The sequence below is a fragment of the Rhamphochromis sp. 'chilingali' genome (assembly GCF_963969265.1).
Source record: "Rhamphochromis sp. 'chilingali' genome assembly, chromosome: 4".
Classification (NCBI taxonomy): Eukaryota; Metazoa; Chordata; class Actinopteri; order Cichliformes; family Cichlidae; genus Rhamphochromis; species Rhamphochromis sp. 'chilingali'.
In genome coordinates, this window is record NC_137948.1 from 4,211,582 (window position 1) to 4,228,664 (window position 17,083).

The following is a 17,083-nucleotide window of genomic DNA, read 5'->3' on the forward strand; positions in this document are numbered from 1 at the left end:
TCCTGGTCTCTTTGCTAATGGCCAAAAATAGAAGCCATTATTATTTATTAATAACCAAGGACCAGTGCCTCGGGGCACTGACTGCAAACACTGTTGCCTTAAGTCTTCAGTGAGGCAGGGACCGGCATCCCCGTGTGGATCATTATCGCACAACTGCAGTTGAAAGATGCAGAAGTTGTAAAGCCAATGGCCTTAAAACTAGTTATCAGTTACATCAATTCTATAACATTCTGGAAGCCAGTGTTCAAATGCAAAAATGAGTGCAGGAAGTAAAAAGGCTTTTGCAGTAGTCTAGACATGAAGAAATACAAGTCTTGTCTTGAAATTTGTTTACATTTTTATAAAATTATAAGATAAAACATGACTACATTAGTTTCACTGTGTGATGCTGAAAGTTATCAGTTAGAGCTACGAATTATCGAGTAATTCGAATAACTCTATTATAAAAAATTCTTAATACAAATTCTTTGTTTCGATGCTGTTTAAGGCACGGCTCATACCACTGTCGCTATGGAAATGTGAAACATTTGTGATTTAAAAACAGACCTGAAATGGTACTCAGGAGCAATGTTAACCCCACACACACTGATAACACAACAGCAGCAGTGAGGATGACACTGGTGCAGTTTGCACACACGCTGCGAAGAGCAGCTGAGCTCAGGTGGAGCGAGAGAAAACGTGTTTCTAGTGTCCAAAACAGCAGCTCTGTAATCAGCAATAAAAGCTTTACTGGGAAGTAAAGGTAAACTTCATATACATATTTTATTGAGTTTGACCTTCTGAATGTACCTTAAGTTATTTATGCATTTTTTACTTGTGTTTTTGTTTAAATTTCATTTATTTGCACATTAATACAAAGGGTTTTGTTGTCCTTCTTGACAAACGTTTTCATTAAAACATTGCAAGGAGTTCATTTTGAAAAACCTGCACCGCCCTCCTTTGTATATTTAGTATTGCTCATTAGAGAAAAGTATTTCCTATCCAATTACTTGATTAAATAACCGAGATTACTCAATTTCTAAGATAATCGGTTGCTGCAGCCCTAATATCAATTCAGATACTGAACATATGAGAGACACCACCAAGAAGACGGAGCAAAGACAATATGAAGAGGTACAAGCAGCAAGATCAAGATGTTGATCTTGTATGAGGAAGAGTACCAGTGGTAGAGACTTCTCAGGTAATTCATTGTGTGGTGCTTTGAGAATGCACCATTACAAAGACAAAGGCTTTAGTTTAACATTGTTTCAGTAGTTGGCCTGAACATGGCCAGTCAACATTTGGCACCACTGTGAGGAGTCCAAGAAGACGAGAGACGTTTTTCTAAAGATGACTCAATATCATGAATTTATGTACAAAATCCTTTGAATGTGTCCATGTGTCAAATATACAGTACTGAGTGACAGAACCAGTGTACATTAAAATGCAACTTTTTTTGTTTTTAAATTTACATTCAGAAGTCTGTCATTCAACCATGTTTATACAAAAAAAAAAAAAAGAGAACAAAGATTCTCATTACAGGTTTAAGGCAACAACAGTTCCTGAATCCTGATAACATGGTTTTATGGTTATAAAAAGAGAAAATTTGAAAATAACACCCAAAACAAAAAAATGGTCCATACAAAATGTCTTTAAAACACAAGGGTCTGATCCATCACATCTGATTAGCCAAAATAAAAAAATGATAAAAGGAACGGGAGCATCATCCCATCAGAGTCCTTTTAACTGGTGTCCATCTTACACTAAGATGAAGAAAAAAAGAAGAAGAAGAAACCGATTAGAAAATTGTGTTCACAGTATTATCCAAATAATTAAGGAAACTGATTTTATGCAGCCTGATTACATACCTCAGCATTATAGGCATCCAACTGGGCATCAAGTTCCTCTGCAGAAAGCTGGGGTCTGTTTCCTCCTCCCCTCCCGCGGCCTCTAAAACCTCCACCGCCACCGCCGCCTCCACCACCACCTCCTCCTCGCCGCCTTTCAACCCTGGGCTGACCGAGCCTAGTCCGATCAAAACCTTTGTTTGAGCTGCAAACAATAAAAAGAAAGAGGGTTACTCCAGAGAACCTGTAAAAGCCTAACAAGCTCCCCCCACCCAGATAAATGGAAGAAAATTAATGGAATTTGTTGTCGATTTTGCAATAAATCACTTATCAAATCTCAAAATCCGTGTAATACATAAATTGATTTTTTTTTTTTTTAACTGCGTAACATCGTAACCCATTTTCAATGCCTATGTCATCACATTAACCCATCAACCTTGATTTACAACCCCAGATCCTTTTTTTAAAAACAAAAAAACATACCCTTGTGTATTCTGTGTGTTCTGTGTGTCGAATTCTAAAGTGGCTTGTTGGATTTTCATAGGGCGGCCTGGCGGGAAAAAAAATAAATAAAAATAACAGAAGTATAAATTTAGTTAGTTACCATTAACAACACCCATGTGCACACGCCTAAACAAGAGAACAAGCATGGGAACAAATCCTCACCATCAAGCGGTACGCCGTTATAGTGCTTCATGGCTTTCAGTGCATCTGCCTTATTTACAAAGTGGACGTCTGCAGTTCCTTTACTGCGACCAGACCGATCATAGTGTATAGATGCCTTCTTCAACGCTCCGAACTCAGCAAACAGCTCCTAAAAAGTAAAATCTGGAAAATCAGTGCCATTCCTCAGCATCTGAGGTGAGCAAAATAGATCTGAGCTTAGATAATTACCCTGATATCAGAATCAGAGACACCAAAGTCCAGATTGGAAATCAGCAGCTTGCTGCCGTTTCCTCCGCCATTTCCACCACTGTTTCCTCCGCCGTTTCCACCACTGTTTCCAGCACGTCCACCAACATGCTCCTCAAACATATCGTGCTGCCATTTATCAGGCAACTCTCTGGGCTGTGGAGACAAAAAAATTAAATACAGGCTTAGTTTGTGTTTTGTTCTAGGAAACTCAGAGTGCTACTATGATGGCTTAAAGCACTTGAATATTGAATGTCTGAAGGCTATTGAAAAATGTAATCTAATAACCAGTTTATGGTCATTACTCCCTATAAACATCACGGGAATCAGGCTAGAGGCATCATCCAGGTCTTCACAGGAGGAGTCCATTCAAAAGGGATGAGAGTCTTTCTTCAGTGCCTGAAAACACTCTTCTTTCCACAGAGGTGGTGACAGTAAGGCAGCGAGTTTCCACAGGTTGGAAAAAGCCCCATGTTAAGTATGCGGCCAAAAAAATGAAGCAAAGGCCCCACTTTGAAGCAGTTTTGTCAGGAGGCAAACAAAAAAAAATAGTTTGGTAGACAGGATTTCGGCTCTTTTTGCTCGAGCAGGCTATAAAATGCTGACAAAGCCAAAAAAAAACAAAAACAACAACAGCAAAAAAAAAAACAACAAAAAAAAACACTGCAGCGAGGGTAAAACATCCATATCAATCACAGCAGCCGAAGAAATACAAGAAAACAGGCACAGAAAAGTCCCTCAGAGTCCATGCTGGTTCAGCTCCTAGCTTCTCCTGTTACTGTTAACTGAACCATGCTAGTTTCCGGAAGTCCGTAATCACGTAATTACACCTTTAATGACGCATTTTAAAATACATTTCCAATATTTTAACTATTTTCACAATTTCAACCGCTTTTCTTCCATACCCTCGTGTACGGCGTGGATCTGTTGTTTCGGTTGAAGTTGCTCTGTCGGCCCCGCGCCGGCCTCGACGGCCCGCCGCCTCGACCTGAGCCTCCAGCCCGGGCGAACGTTCCTCTCCCGCGGCCTCTACCTCCGCCTCCTTTCTTGCTCATCTTGATAATGTCGTCCAGAGACATGTCCATCTTATCACCCATGGCGCTGTTTAAACTTCACCGACAAAGAAGACGGACAAAGACTACCGACAAAGCGTGCAGAGGAGGCTGTTTATAAGCTACCGGCGGCGCGATGTTGAAATTGACGGAAATGACGTCAGAGGGAAGCTTCGCTGACGCAGAAGCTCCGCCTTTTGAAAAAAAAAAGACACTTTAATAGTAAACGATTAATATGTAAATGAATATGTAGCATTTTCTATATTTAAAGGATAAGTGTGATATATAATATTTTTACATTTCCAAAACACAATGAAGTATCAAAACCCGTTTTGCTTGATATAAGCAGGACATATTTAAACAGAGAATTCGGTTCAGTTATATTTACTTTTTTTTACATAGCACCAAATCGCACCAACAGTTGCCTCAAGCACTGAGAATAAAACCTACAAAAGACAAACGTTCAATTTCTGACCATGAAAACTACAAATAATTAAAAAGTAATATTTGGCAGGGAATATCGTAAATAAAGCAGCTCAAAGCTTGTGGCCATCAAAAGATAAAAAAAAAAAAAAGTGATTTAGGAGAAGATTTCAAGGAGGTCCCTGACTCCACAAGCCCTAACTTTTTATGGTTTGGTTGATGGCAAAAGTTTTTATTACCATGATGATGGACTTCAAAGGCCTTGTGTTGGCATCTGAGACATATTGGGTCAACATTTCTGCTTTCTAGCTCCAGACACAAAAGTTCTTTAAAAGCAATCAGTAAAATGTTTAAAGTGATTCTAAAAAATATAGGGAGCCAGTGTAGAGAAGCCAGAATCAGAAATATTTAGACAAACTGTTTTGACTCATTCTTATACAGTATTCTTCATTAAACTGTTATATGTAAGTGATAGATTTGTTTTAACTGAAATATCTCTTTGTGAATGTTTATGAAAAGTTAAATTCAAGTCAACATTTTAAAAGAAACAACAATAGTAATAAAAAGAGGTAGCGTTAATATGACAGAAGAACACAAATGAATAAGAAGTTCTTCTTCTTACCGGGATTAAACACAGCAGAAAAAAAAGGAATCAAACTTTTGAAAATTAGAAATATGTTATATTAGAAGATCCGCTCTGATGTAAATTATGATTTTTTTCTCATGCAATTTAATAGTTTGACATTTTCCAAACACAAAAAGCACCAATTTTATACATGCAAATAAAATCTGAGATTGTGTACTAGCTGCATTTTCACTGTTACTGCTGAAGTAGTTTAGTAGTACTTTGATACCACAGATAAGGAACAAAGTTTAGCAACATAGTTTCGGTAAGCTGTAACCTGTAAGCAGCACTGTCAACGGTCATAGAAAAAACAACAATGACCACCCAGAGCTGTTACTGAACTGCTTTCAAACATTGCCTGAGGATTTCAGTTGGTGGCTTTAATTTGCAGAATAATTCGCATTACACTGAGAGCCTAACCGTTTATGTGTCTGAAACCCACCTACAGGCCCACACCTTTTCCTGCATCCTCCTGACTGTTTACATGTTTCACACCACTGGTGCTTCTACAAAAACTAATATTCAGCAACAAGTGTATTTAAAAATGATGAATTTAATCAATCCAACAAACCAATAAGTGAATTAGTTTGTTGGATTAGATGTGATATTCCAGTGATTTATTAATTTAATGAAAAGTTTGTTATATTTTCTGACACTGATGTAGAAAACATGTTTGATTTACTGTAAGTTTTAAAATGATGAAATGATATTGATTGTGGACCTACGTAGAGTGATCAGGTGATCCTTCTTTTTGTGGGACTGTACAGCCTTTTTATCCCGCAGGCAGAAACCTTTCTAAAGTGTTTTTATTTCATGACTGAAGAAAACAGCAAAGATTCCTGCAGGTCAACATGTCAGTACAAAGGTCACTACAAACACACTCAGACATTGGTGGGACATGACAAAAACTATTACAAAGAAAAGCAAATGCAGCTACAATAAACCCCTAATAATTCATTCAAACTGGTAGAAGGTTATTGATTCCTTTGAGGATTTTAATGTTTGGAGTTCTGGAGAAAGCCTGGAGCTCAAAAAGATACGTGTTGTTCATTAAAATTGAAATGATTACTACACATTATGTCTTAAAAACCTTGTGGATTATTGGAATTAAAAAGAGAATACTATAGGGGACTAAATTTTAGTTTCTTTAATGCTAATTGTATTTACCTAGCAGTTTCACCCAGCTGAACAAATAAACTGCAAATTAATCCACTCAAAAACATAGAGTTAACTTGTTCATAGGGGATAATCTGATTTCTTGGGTTTTCTCAGAGATACTTTACCTTGGGTATAAGCTATCGTAATGTTCATAAATCTGATTTTAACCACATTGAATTGATTTGAATTTGATGTGTATAACTGCCACATGCAGCAAAAAGGAAACATTAGTTATGAGGTTAATGACAGTCATTTTCCAAGCAAAATGTATACGGTGAGATCATCACCAGGCCAATTATTTGATTTTACGCTGTTTAGATTTGAGTTTACGGCTCTGTGGAACATAAAAGTGTCTGATGATTATTCTCTTCAATACATCATGTCAACCAGTTAACCTTAGAAAACTAGTCCTGTTAGCTCTCAGTGTCAGTGAGGAATACTCTTTGAGAGTTCTGGCAAAATACTTAAAGACTTTCTTTTCATTTCATTTATTTATTCATTTCACACTTGGTACAACAGATCAAACAAACCAACCACACTTTCTATCAATAAAGCACTACAACCATGTGTGAAAAGGAGCAGGAAGAAGAAAAATACTTTCTTTTCAATTGCAAGCTGTTAAAGGAACTCGTAGCAATAAAACTGACAATGAACGTGATATAAAGAAACTACCACAGCTACAAACAGGTAAGCCAAATCTTTCAAAAGGTCAGGTTTGGCCCCCGGGGACATGACATTGACATGTGTTTGTGTTTTTGCTGTATAATCAGCTATTTCCATAAACGTACTTTCATTACAAAAATGTTTTGAATAAAGACCAAATCAAATGAGGAACCTGTAAATAGAAGTTACAAGATGTTAGCCCGCTTTCTATCACGCCACATTTCTTACCTTTGATCTTGTATCTGCACTAATCTAATTAATCTGTTGATTAGAAATATAAACTACCACATCAGCGGTCCATTAACTTAGCAGCCACACCTACTAACAGTTGAAGAATAACAATAAAATCCATTCAGATCCTCTCACTCAACTCTCTCAAGCAACAATTATATATCTTCAGTCGTTGACCTTTTAGTGTGGAGTCACTGACGTTACAATCAGATCATCACTGTCCTTTTGAGTTTCACAAACCTGTCCACGGACCCATCTCTTATCTCTTATCCCACACCTCTCTGCTCTTTATCTGTTTGCAATTTATCCACTGCTGGATTCAAAAAACAGATATTGTTTAGTTTCTTTCTTTTACTTTGTTTCATGTTGGAAATTAATAAGTATATTCTTGAACAAAAATATGGTTTATAAATAAACTGTATTGACTTATTTTTAGCTTTGGTCAAATTAAATAGCAGCATCAGTTTGTTAGAGCTTCGGTAAAGCCCGACCAAACTGGACCATGAATAAAATAAGGCTTGATGAGTCGAGGAAATCACAGTATTGAAGTGAAAGCATGGAAACCAGTAAACTAATAAAATTTATTATCTTAGTATTTCTGATACAAAAGCTATACCTTCACTAGCTGAAGCAGATGGCCTCCCCTCTCTGAGCCCAAATCTGTCTGACATTTGAATTTTTACATTGCAGTTTAAAGTGATTTGCATCAACTGCTTTTTGGCAGTATTAAAAACAAGAAAAATTAAAACAACACCCTCGATAACAGCTTTGTAATGAAAATATATGGGGCTAATTTAAATGAGTGTTACTATTAGAAATATCAGGCACACAAAAATGACCACTATGACTGACAGATTTAAAAAAAAAAAAAAAGGAAAAAAAGGAAAATTTCTGAGCCAGAAAAAGCTGGCAGACAGCTGGACGTAGCAGGGAATGTTAGCTCAGATCAGAAGACAGCTCACTTTAATGAAAACGAGCTCACAGTTCTTTGAGTTTTCAAAGTTAAAGTCACAAATGAAAAGAACACAAAACTAAAACAAAAGCAACACAGTAAACCACATGAGAAAAATTCAATTACAACAGTTCTGTGCTGGAAATGTTAAGTAGAAATGAAAAAAATGACACCTGTAATTTGTATATTTTTAAGAAACAGTCCCCAAATAAAAGGAAAGTAAGTATACATTCAACTTTGTGAACCTGAACCTTGTGTTGCACTTTTTTGCAAAAAAAAGTTAAAATTTTCTGCAAGTTGACTAATCAGGGAATTATGTCATTGATTGCACTGTTTTAAGTTTTACAGGTCATCACAAAAACTACCTCAGTATGAACCTCTCTAAAACCCTAGATACAAACTAAAGTCGCCTCTATTTGTTAAGGAAACTAAGATCTCCCAGCATCTGCAGTAAATTGCTGGAGATGTTCTGTCAGTCTGTAACTGCAAGTGTGATTTTCTATGCTGCGGCCTGCTGGGAAGACAGCATCAGAAACATGGATGCAAGGAGGCTGGGCAAAGCAGTGAAGAAAGCTGGCAGATTGGACACACTGCGGGTGGTACAGGAACAGAAAAACATCAGTACTGGATGATCATTCGCACCCACAGCCATCAGGCTTTTAAATTCTCATACAAATAGGACATGAGTTATGTCAGACACTCAAGTTTCCCTTTGGGATCAAGAAAGTTATTCTCATTCTTATCAATGCAAATGTTCTGGCAGGAAACCCAATGTTCACCAGCTGAACAATGAAATGAAACTTGACTTTTAAACAGTCCAAGAATGAGCAAATCAGAAAGCCAGCGAGCCTTCATCTCCTCTTTTGAATTCAGTTTGTAATAACTTCTGTGCCCTCGTCCTTTCTTTTCATAAGTACATTTTTATTTGTATTTTTTCCCATTCCTCACACTGACCAAATTTTCTCACAGAATAAATAAATAAATAGACAAACTTCTCCAAAGATAAAAACAAACAAATAAATAAAAACGATCACAAATAAACAAAAACAAACAATCAAAAGTTGGAATCAGCGTGCCAAGGAGTTTCGCCTGGTGGTCACGTGACTTCCATCCTAGAATACCTGTGAAAAGTCGGTAAAAGTCAGATTTCTGAGGCTTGCGATCATTTTATGTTCATTATATTCATTATTTATTTATCGAAATGGTTTCTTAACTTTGTTCATAAATATCTAATTATAAATTATTTTATAAATGCCTGATTAGTAGCCAGCGAATGTGGCTAAATTTTTAGCTAACTGTGCAGCAGAAAAATGGCGACTAACGGTCGTGAGGAGGAAAACACTGCTGCCGATGCTGCGATCTGGAGGCAAAGGCTGCTCAAATGCTGGAACTTTGTCCTGGTCAACAAGTTTTTGTTCCTAAGTGTGTTGGGGGTTGCTGGTGGTAAGTGATGACTGGTTAACCCACCAATTACTTTGTTCTGAGCGGTATGGTTTTGTGCTGCTGTTAAATGTATTTTAATTTCACTTTATTGTGATTATTCCAGGTTATTGTTTAGCTGCACAGCGCTCTGTGACTAAATGTCTGTGGAAGTGTTTTATAAATAAACTTACAGGGTTAATTTACTTCTGATGCAAGTCAAACAGTATGAGGCAAGTCAACAGGCTTAATCACTGAATTTTAATCAGGGTAAATGTGAATTAAAATAATGTCAATATTAATTGCGCATGCGCCAGTGGTTTCTTTATTTCCTTCTTTTTCTTTTATGTTGATAGCAGCTGTTATTAAAATGTTTAGCTGGTCACAGATGATCAGAACTCGCTCTTTTTGGCATATTTGTTGCAGGTGAAAATCCCACCAGGTTAAACAGCTACATCTAGTGGGCTAATGGAGCCATCGCAGGTGTTTTCACCGTTTCCACTGTTGACAGTTGAAAGCTGCTGTTGAAATAATTCAAATAAAGTTTACATGGGAACATTAGAAAAGGTTGCTCCTGCAATTTATTTACTAAAATTAAATATTACAATAAAACAGAAAGAATAAAAAAGAAATACAAAATAAAAACCAAATGTGCTAGTTTATACCAAAACAGCACTATTTCTTTTTTAAATTGCAAGTGTAAATAAAAATACTCATTGTTCGTTTAAAAAATCTAACAGACAGGGTTTACACTGATGATTCATTCAGAGTAACTTTCATTTTTATCCAAATCTTTTACAAAGTTGTGGGATGGAAAAATTAGCACGATGAAGTCTAAAAAACAAAAATGAAGGGTTTCTGTCAGAAGTGACTAACTACCAGATAGGTCTGTTATCTAAAAAAAAAGTCGTCTTTGGGGGGATTTGGAACAATGGAGATATATAAATCCTTCAGTTGAGTCTCATTGTTTTAGGCAGTGAGAAACTGTATTTGGTATAATCACAGTTGGCTGTGTATATACTGTTTTTTCAGGCTTCTGATCCATGGCCTGGTGATTCTGCCAATGATCTTTTTCTTGTTTGTGAGGCGTAACCCCCTCCCTGTCATGAGAGCGGTCACTTTAGTCACTGCAATGCTGATCTCATCCAGGTAAGACACACACTGAGGGCGGTGTTCTGTTGTAATCAGAGGGTAAGTTCAGATGTAATCCTGGATTTACAGGCTTATGAAGGTGGTTCACTTTTTCCTTCCTGGCTTCTGTTAGGCTTTATTTATGACACATTTTTTCATTTTCTCAATACTGCTACTCGTGTTGCAGCCAGTTTCTATTATTAATTTCTGACATAGTCTGACCTTCTTTGTAAAATATGTTGGTTTAAGTGAAGCCAGATAAAGAAAAGGTTTTAGCAAAGGCCTCACAGCTGACCGAGTAAATGTTTTATAATTCCATAGCTGTTCAAGCACTAACAAATGATGTGCTGCCTCTCATAGCTCTGCTGCATTGCCCCTCATGTTTTTGTGCTGTGAGGAGAAACTGAGGATCAAAAGAAGAGTCCCTCGCTTCATGCTGCCCATCTGCACCAGCACCAACATGAACGGAAGCGTCCTTTACGAAGTGGTCGCAGTCGTTTTCATCGCCCAGCTCAACCGCATCAATCTGAACTTGAGCCAGTTATTTACCATTGCGTACCTCAGCATACAGACTCTGAAGAGTCTGTATGCTTTGCTTTGGTGTGCAGTGTGACGGCAGCAGCCACCAGCATCGGCGCAGGAGGGATCCCAGCTACAGGAGCAGTGACCACTCTGTTTGTTCTGACAGCGGTCGGCTTACCTGCTCAGGATGCCTCTATTCTGGTGGCTGTAGAATGGCTCCTGTAAGTTTCGCTTTCTGTTCATTTTAATGTCTGACACATTACTACTGCTGCCTTTTCACATCTTAAAAACTGTTTGCTGTGTTTGTGTAAAGTTCCAAAGATCTCAGCAAATTCCTGAAGTCCTGCAGTAACTCGAAGTAACTGTTTTGTGGGGCTTTATCATCTTGCATGTCACTGTGGAGGAATTTCAGCCCACTCTTTTCAACAATGCTGCTTCAGTTCATTCAGGTTTTCAGGCATTCATTTATGCACAGCTCTTTTTCAGCCCAGTTCTAGCTGTCGGCAGATGGCCTCACATTTGACTCTAGAATAGTTTGATATACAGAAGAGTTCATGGTCGGCTCAATGACTGAAAGCTGCTGAAGGCCTGGGGCTGCAAAACAAACCCACATCATCACCACTATGATGACTGTTCATATTTGTATTGATGTGCTATGTTTAGCTGTTCATGTGTTTGAGGGTTGAAACTCATTATCAGAGTTCAGAAAGAACAATTTGCTGACTGGCTGCGTTCTGTGGTCATTCTTTGCCTTTCAGAGATCGATGCAACACCATCGTCAACGTCTCTTCAGACTGCATTGGTGTGTCGATCATCTATGAAGTGTCCAAAAAAGAACTGGAGGAGCATAGACAGGAAATGATACAGTAACTATGATGACTTCTTTTCTTTTTAACCATAAGATTTTCTCAGAGGTGCTTAAGGCCCATTTAGTATTTGTTGTTGTTACGATATGATAATTTAGCCTTTTCTTTTTTTGTGTCCCGTTTGGATCTTTAGCCACCAGAATTGTTGTCTTAAGGCCAAGAAAGATGCCAAGTGGATTTATTTTACCAAGTGGATCATCATGGCCTTGCCATATTGGTCCATTTGATTGACCTTTATTATAATTATGAATTTATTTTATTTTCGGTTGCTACAAACGGGACAGAAATGACTGGGGGATAGGACAGGGAGAAAGAATGAAAGAAAGAGAGGGAGAGAAAGAAAACCAGAGGGGAGAAGAGACGGTGAGAAGGGGGGGAAGAAAGAAAAAAAAAAGAAAAGAAAAACAAACAAAACACCTGGATCACCTGTATGGAGAAAAAAAACAGAAGAGAAAGCAAACAGCAAAGAGCAACATAATAAAAAAAAACAGCACCATCACAATAAAGCTAGCAGTAGATATCAGTAGATACTAAATAATAAACTATATTGTGCAGCACGCAAGATAGACAGCACACAATGTGCTTTGAGGCAGCAGCCAAGAAAGGTGTAGTCCGCGTCTGTGAATACCCGTGTGTACACCTGTGTGCACACCTGTGTGGATCAGCATGCTTGTATTCCAAAGGTTTCTCCATGTAACGATCTGCTAGGGAGTGTGGGGAGCCATAGCCCCGTCCACCAGGGTATGAAGCAGGTATGGAGGAGATCCAGGCCCCAGATATCCAGAGGCCCCAGAGTACAAGGACCCGAGGAGGACCACCAAAGGGGGGGGAACCTTGCCTCCTGCTGGGGAGCTCCATATTCATATTGTCCAGTATGCTCCATCTGTCTTTACCCCTCACAGTCCCCGCTCGCTATTCTCACCTCCACACTCTCCCTCTTCTTCCTTTGTCTTCGGTCAACAGTGCCAAAGTTTACAAATTTACACCAGCACCTTAAATGTGTCATGCATGTGCACATCTGCAAAACTTACAGCTGCCTGGGATTTGTGGCATTGTTGCTCTGATTATGTCATAGCCATTGGCACAGCACCAAAATTACAGAATCTGGTCCTCAGAGGACTGCCTGTTCTGAGATCAGTTTCACCCACCATATTTTGAAATATTTAGCAGTTTAGTGACTCATATTAATATATCCCTTAATCTTTTCATATTTATTTTGGCCATAGTTGGAGTGAATATCTGACTTTATGGATGATAACCTGTTTGTTTATGTGTCTGCATGTTTCCACATACATCTCTGTATTCGGCTTTTATTCTAACTATGAAGCACTTGGGTTTTGAAAAGTGCTTTACAAATAAAGTTATTATTATGTCAAAGCAGCTACAGTTCTAACATTATGCCTTACCACAAACCAAAAAAGGTGAAAAAACAAAAACTAGTTGAAGTATTAGTGGTGTCCCTCAACTCACCTGTGCTCAATAAACGGAATGAGAAAAAAAGAAAAGTCAAAAGTGGCCAGAAAAGAATGGCCAGAGAATGGCCAAAAATTTGACCAAGTTAAAAAAAATCTTAATCTTCAGGCTGCAGAGACACAAAGATTTCAACAGAACAATTACCGGTTCCCTCAACAAGGGGAAAGCTATAAGCACATGCATTATTTCTCTATCCTCTCAGGGCATCTCACAGGAAGTGCAAAGTCAGGGTAGAGTAGCCACAAGAGACTGAAACCCAAAACAAAACGGACACTAAAATAGAGCAGATACACTGAAGACACTGCGCTGTCACTGAGGAAACACAATATTTTCAGGTCAGTGCCAGTCACTTGGGTCAAATTTAGGACCAACATACTGACTGTAAGAAATAGATCTACAGTAAGTCCTCATTAAAACCACAGTAAGTGGCAGTGTTGAGGGAATACGTCCAGAATACCTTTTTCATTTTGTCCCACCAACCAATTAGCTGACCTGAGGCTGCTGTGGCTGAAACGCTCCCAGGATGTGCTTCCATAGTTGGCCATAAGTTTCCTATGCAAATGATCCTTCACCTCTGACCTCTGTAAACAGTGCTGAGATAAGTTTTGTGGGCTCAGTCATTCATTTTGATTTATTATGAATTAACCTTATATGTTTAATATTCATACCAACATGGGGAAGCAAAATGCTCATCTCGACGCTTTAAAATGGGATCAACTGGAGCCAGCCTCAAGTGGTCACTGGAGGTACTGCAGTTTTTGGCACAAGAGGCTATGATGGCTTTTTGCGGTTTTCCTCTGTGATCGATTAGTTTGATGTCATTTTAAAGATGCAAATGCAGCATTGACATATGTTCATGTGAAACATGAGACAGAGGTTTTTTCACGTTAAGCAGGGAAATGACGGCAAAGTCAGACAAACTGATAAACTTTATTTAAAAAATAAGTATAAAAAGTCATACAAAAGACTATAAAGAGAACATTTAACTCACAATAATCAAAAGGCACAAGTAACCAACTTGATAAGCCGCACACTGCACACACTGCAGCCTGTTTGGTTTTGTTAGTTCAAAGCTTTCAACAGGCAAAAGTCGTAAAGTTTCTACCAAACAAAATCCAAAGATTCATTTCGTTCACAGCATTTAAAAAAAAGATCTGAAGCCCTGACAGGAAACAACAAATCTGTGCTGCTGGAGTTTTAGGTGGAGTCCTCCTTCCAGCGAACATCGACTCCACTCAGAGGGCATCCAGACCAGCTCTGTCAGCCCTCCTTCCACCAGACCTCCGCAGTCCTGGATCAAAGTTGAGGCACCTCACAGAGTCAGGATCCTGGACCGACGTGGCTTTGCCTAACCATTCCTGCAGAGCAGACGATTTTCAGGGTTTAAAGGCTGCTTCAGGGAGTCTCAGTCGTTGGCAGCTAGCCCGAAAAGCTCCAGCAGCTCCTTGTTGTCCTCATCGATGAGATCAGCCGGCTTCTCCCCGCAGTCGTTCTCCAGCTCGGGGTCGGCACCCAGGGAGAGAAGAAAGCTGAAAGAAAGATAAACCGTCGTCAGTGAAAAAGATCACCATGCTTCAGTGTCAGGGAGCGTGACCTTCTACATCTGTGGAGCCACTGTAAACATGATGTCAGCCTCCTCCAGCTGGCTCACTGCGATTCGTGTGGCTTCCTTGGATTTGCATTGCACACAATCTTCCCTTAAGCTAAACTTTTTAACTATAAAGGAGAAAGTCTCGAGGCTCACCGTGCGATGTCTGGGAAGCCATCACTGCAGGCCATGTGCAGAGGGGTCCATCCCTCCTCGTCTCTCTGGTGGATATCTGCTCCATACTGGACCAGGAGCTTCACACACTCCAGGTTCCCAGACAGGACGGCCTCGTGGATTGCAGCCATGCCTGCTCAGAGAGGAAAGCAGGACACAGTTAGCGCACTGAATAAAGTCTGAGAAGAAACATTTCTACTAGTGTAACTGAGCCTTTCATTTGCGTGGCTCTCACCGGAGTGGTAAATGGTGTCGAGCGTCACTCTCTGGGCTCGGATGAAGCGTCCAATCCTTTCTAGCTCGCCCTGTCGCACATAGTCCTGGAAAAGGATGTCATTGGGGAAGTGGACACTTCGGATTGGCTTCAGAGAAGCAGTGCCTCTGCAGGTGATTGGGATGTCCTGGCTGCAAGGTTTGATTCCCAAGGTCTGGGATGCAGGGCAGTGATAGTATTTCATCATGGTCTCTGCAGAAGTTTTCAAATGCAGCAACTAGAAAAAGATCAGTCGGTCTGTTCTCAGTGTGGCTCTCTTGCTTTCTAGTGAAGAGTTCCTCTGAAGGCCCGGCCTCCCCGTGGGTCTTTTTATACTCTGTCGGGCTATTTTAGGATGCAACACCTCACAGATCCAGTGGCGAGATTTGGAAGATGAGTAGTCCCTCTGGCAGGCCGTCCCACTGGCCTGTCACAAGCTTCACGTCTCCAGACATTACAGCCAGTAACCCTTACCGCTGCTGTCACCCCCACATGCCCAGATGCTGTTCACTTAAAGATAGCGGTGACATCTTGCCAGCTGGGAGGGGGTGGGAGAAGATGGAGGCTTCTAGTAAACACCAGGCGGTGTTGGTGGGGGGGTCACAGAGGGGTAAGGTTGCTGGCATGTGGAGGCTGTTGACCAGTAACTGCCTGACACAAACAGTCAAGAAAGGACGACTGTCATCATGGTCATCATTATGTGTAACACAGGATGGGTAACTTCCAGATTACTGGGGTTTGCATCATCCTCTTTATCAGTAAGGCAGCACAGTCTTCCTCAGACTCCTTAAATGTGAAGATTTGCTTCATTTCACTTTAAGCTGTTTTTGTCTTTCGAGCTGTGCGATGCTAAAATACAGATGGATGAATTGCCTTGAAGTTTTGTTCAATGATAATCTCCAGATGAAAAATGTAAACACATTTGTGAAGTCCTCTGACTCCGCCTCTTTTAAATTTGTTTTAAAAAAAAATTTTCTCATCAAGTTTGGTATTGAGCCTGTGGTGGCTCCTGGTATCATGTAGAGTGACAGGGAAACACTCGGTGCATTATGGGAAAGCCCCAGCAACCTTTACCTATTGTAGAACAACTAAGGGATGGTCACCTGATACAGCCTTAACTACAAGCTTGGTGAAAAAGGAAAGTTTTAAGCCAAATCTTAAAAGTACAGCCTGAAAACTGAAGGTGATACACTGATTATTTAAGACCTTGCATGCGAAGAGAAAGATTTTAAGTTCTGGTTTTAACAAGAAGCCAATGAAGAGAAGCTAATATGGGCAAAGTAAGTAATAATAAATAAGATGAAGTAAGCATCTCTGCTTAGACAGCCTCCCCTGTGACTTGAATAAATGATGGCGTGGATGAAAAGTGAATGCATGGAGAAATAAAGCAGAATTAAAAAAAAGGCTTTCTGCAATAAAGAAAAGTCTGATGTGAGCCTTTTTTCCTGTCTGGCCCTCGCTCACTGACTGACTCATGGGCGTGTTACAGGATTCAGTGATTCATCATCAGATGGTGAGAATGAGACAGTGACTGCGTGCCTGATCATTTTTAACCACAAAAATTCATCCTGGGGACTTTACATCAGCTAAACATGCACCGTCCTGTGTCCACAGCATAGTTTAATCAGTCATTTAAAAAGTTTAGAAACTGAACATCGACGAACAGGTCTGCGGCTCTCACCGAGGAGGGACAATCACACACTGGGTTTTTTTTTTTATTGACTAGTTATTTGTTTAACCACTTAGTATGGAGCTTTGAGACCTTCACGGTGGAATAAGACAAACCAGGAGACAACCCAGCCTCTGGAGAATAAT

General features: G+C 39.6%; 3 protein-coding genes across 3 annotated transcripts; 1 reads left to right on the forward strand and 2 right to left on the reverse strand.

The window, feature by feature from the left end:
• Positions 1-1,318: 1,318 nt before the first annotated feature.
• On the reverse strand, positions 1,319-3,947 carry LOC308394798 (aly/REF export factor 2-like). The gene is made up of 6 exons (XM_080879331.1): positions 3,644-3,947; positions 2,721-2,894; positions 2,493-2,640; positions 2,310-2,376; positions 1,848-2,031; positions 1,319-1,742 (listed from the first exon to the last, which is right to left on the reverse strand). Exons 1-6 carry the CDS (start codon positions 3,833-3,835, stop codon positions 1,722-1,724), a joined length of 786 nt encoding a protein of 261 aa, XP_080735457.1. The 5' UTR covers positions 3,836-3,947; the 3' UTR covers positions 1,319-1,721.
• A 5,213-nt stretch (positions 3,948-9,160) lies between these two features.
• On the forward strand, positions 9,161-11,784 carry LOC308394912 (excitatory amino acid transporter 3-like; the record flags this gene model as incomplete). Its single annotated transcript, XM_080879523.1, has 5 exons — positions 9,161-9,285; positions 10,294-10,410; positions 10,753-10,947; positions 11,001-11,135; positions 11,673-11,784. Exons 1-5 carry the CDS (start codon positions 9,224-9,226, stop codon positions 11,782-11,784), a joined length of 621 nt encoding a protein of 206 aa, XP_080735649.1. The 5' UTR covers positions 9,161-9,223.
• A 2,405-nt stretch (positions 11,785-14,189) lies between these two features.
• Positions 14,190-15,576, reverse strand: ppp1r27b (protein phosphatase 1, regulatory subunit 27b). The gene is made up of 3 exons (XM_080880098.1): positions 15,251-15,576; positions 14,998-15,148; positions 14,190-14,782 (listed from the first exon to the last, which is right to left on the reverse strand). The coding sequence occupies exons 1-3, from the start codon at positions 15,474-15,476 to the stop codon at positions 14,659-14,661; spliced, it is 501 nt and encodes a 166-aa protein (XP_080736224.1). The 5' UTR covers positions 15,477-15,576; the 3' UTR covers positions 14,190-14,658.
• Between the last annotated feature and the right edge of the window lie 1,507 nt (positions 15,577-17,083).

Excerpts from the sequence above, each read along its gene's own strand:
- LOC308394798 (XM_080879331.1), bottom strand. The coding sequence starts at position 3,835 with ATGGGTGATAAGATGGACATGTCTCTGGACGACATTATCAAGATGAGC. Across the intron at positions 2,641-2,720 it reads TCTCTGATTCTGATATCAGG|GAGCTGTTTGCTGAGTTCGG; the intron begins GTAATTATCTAA and ends TTTACTTTTTAG. Across the intron at positions 2,032-2,309 it reads AACACACAGAATACACAAGG|CTCAAACAAAGGTTTTGATC; the intron begins GTATGTTTTTTT and ends TATTGTTTGCAG.
- ppp1r27b (XM_080880098.1), bottom strand. The coding sequence starts at position 15,476 with ATGATGAAATACTATCACTGCCCTGCATCCCAGACCTTGGGAATCAAA. Across the intron at positions 15,149-15,250 it reads CGACACCATTTACCACTCCG|GCATGGCTGCAATCCACGAG; the intron begins GTGAGAGCCACG and ends CTCTCTGAGCAG. Across the intron at positions 14,783-14,997 it reads GGCTTCCCAGACATCGCACG|CTTTCTTCTCTCCCTGGGTG; the intron begins GTGAGCCTCGAG and ends TCTTTCTTTCAG.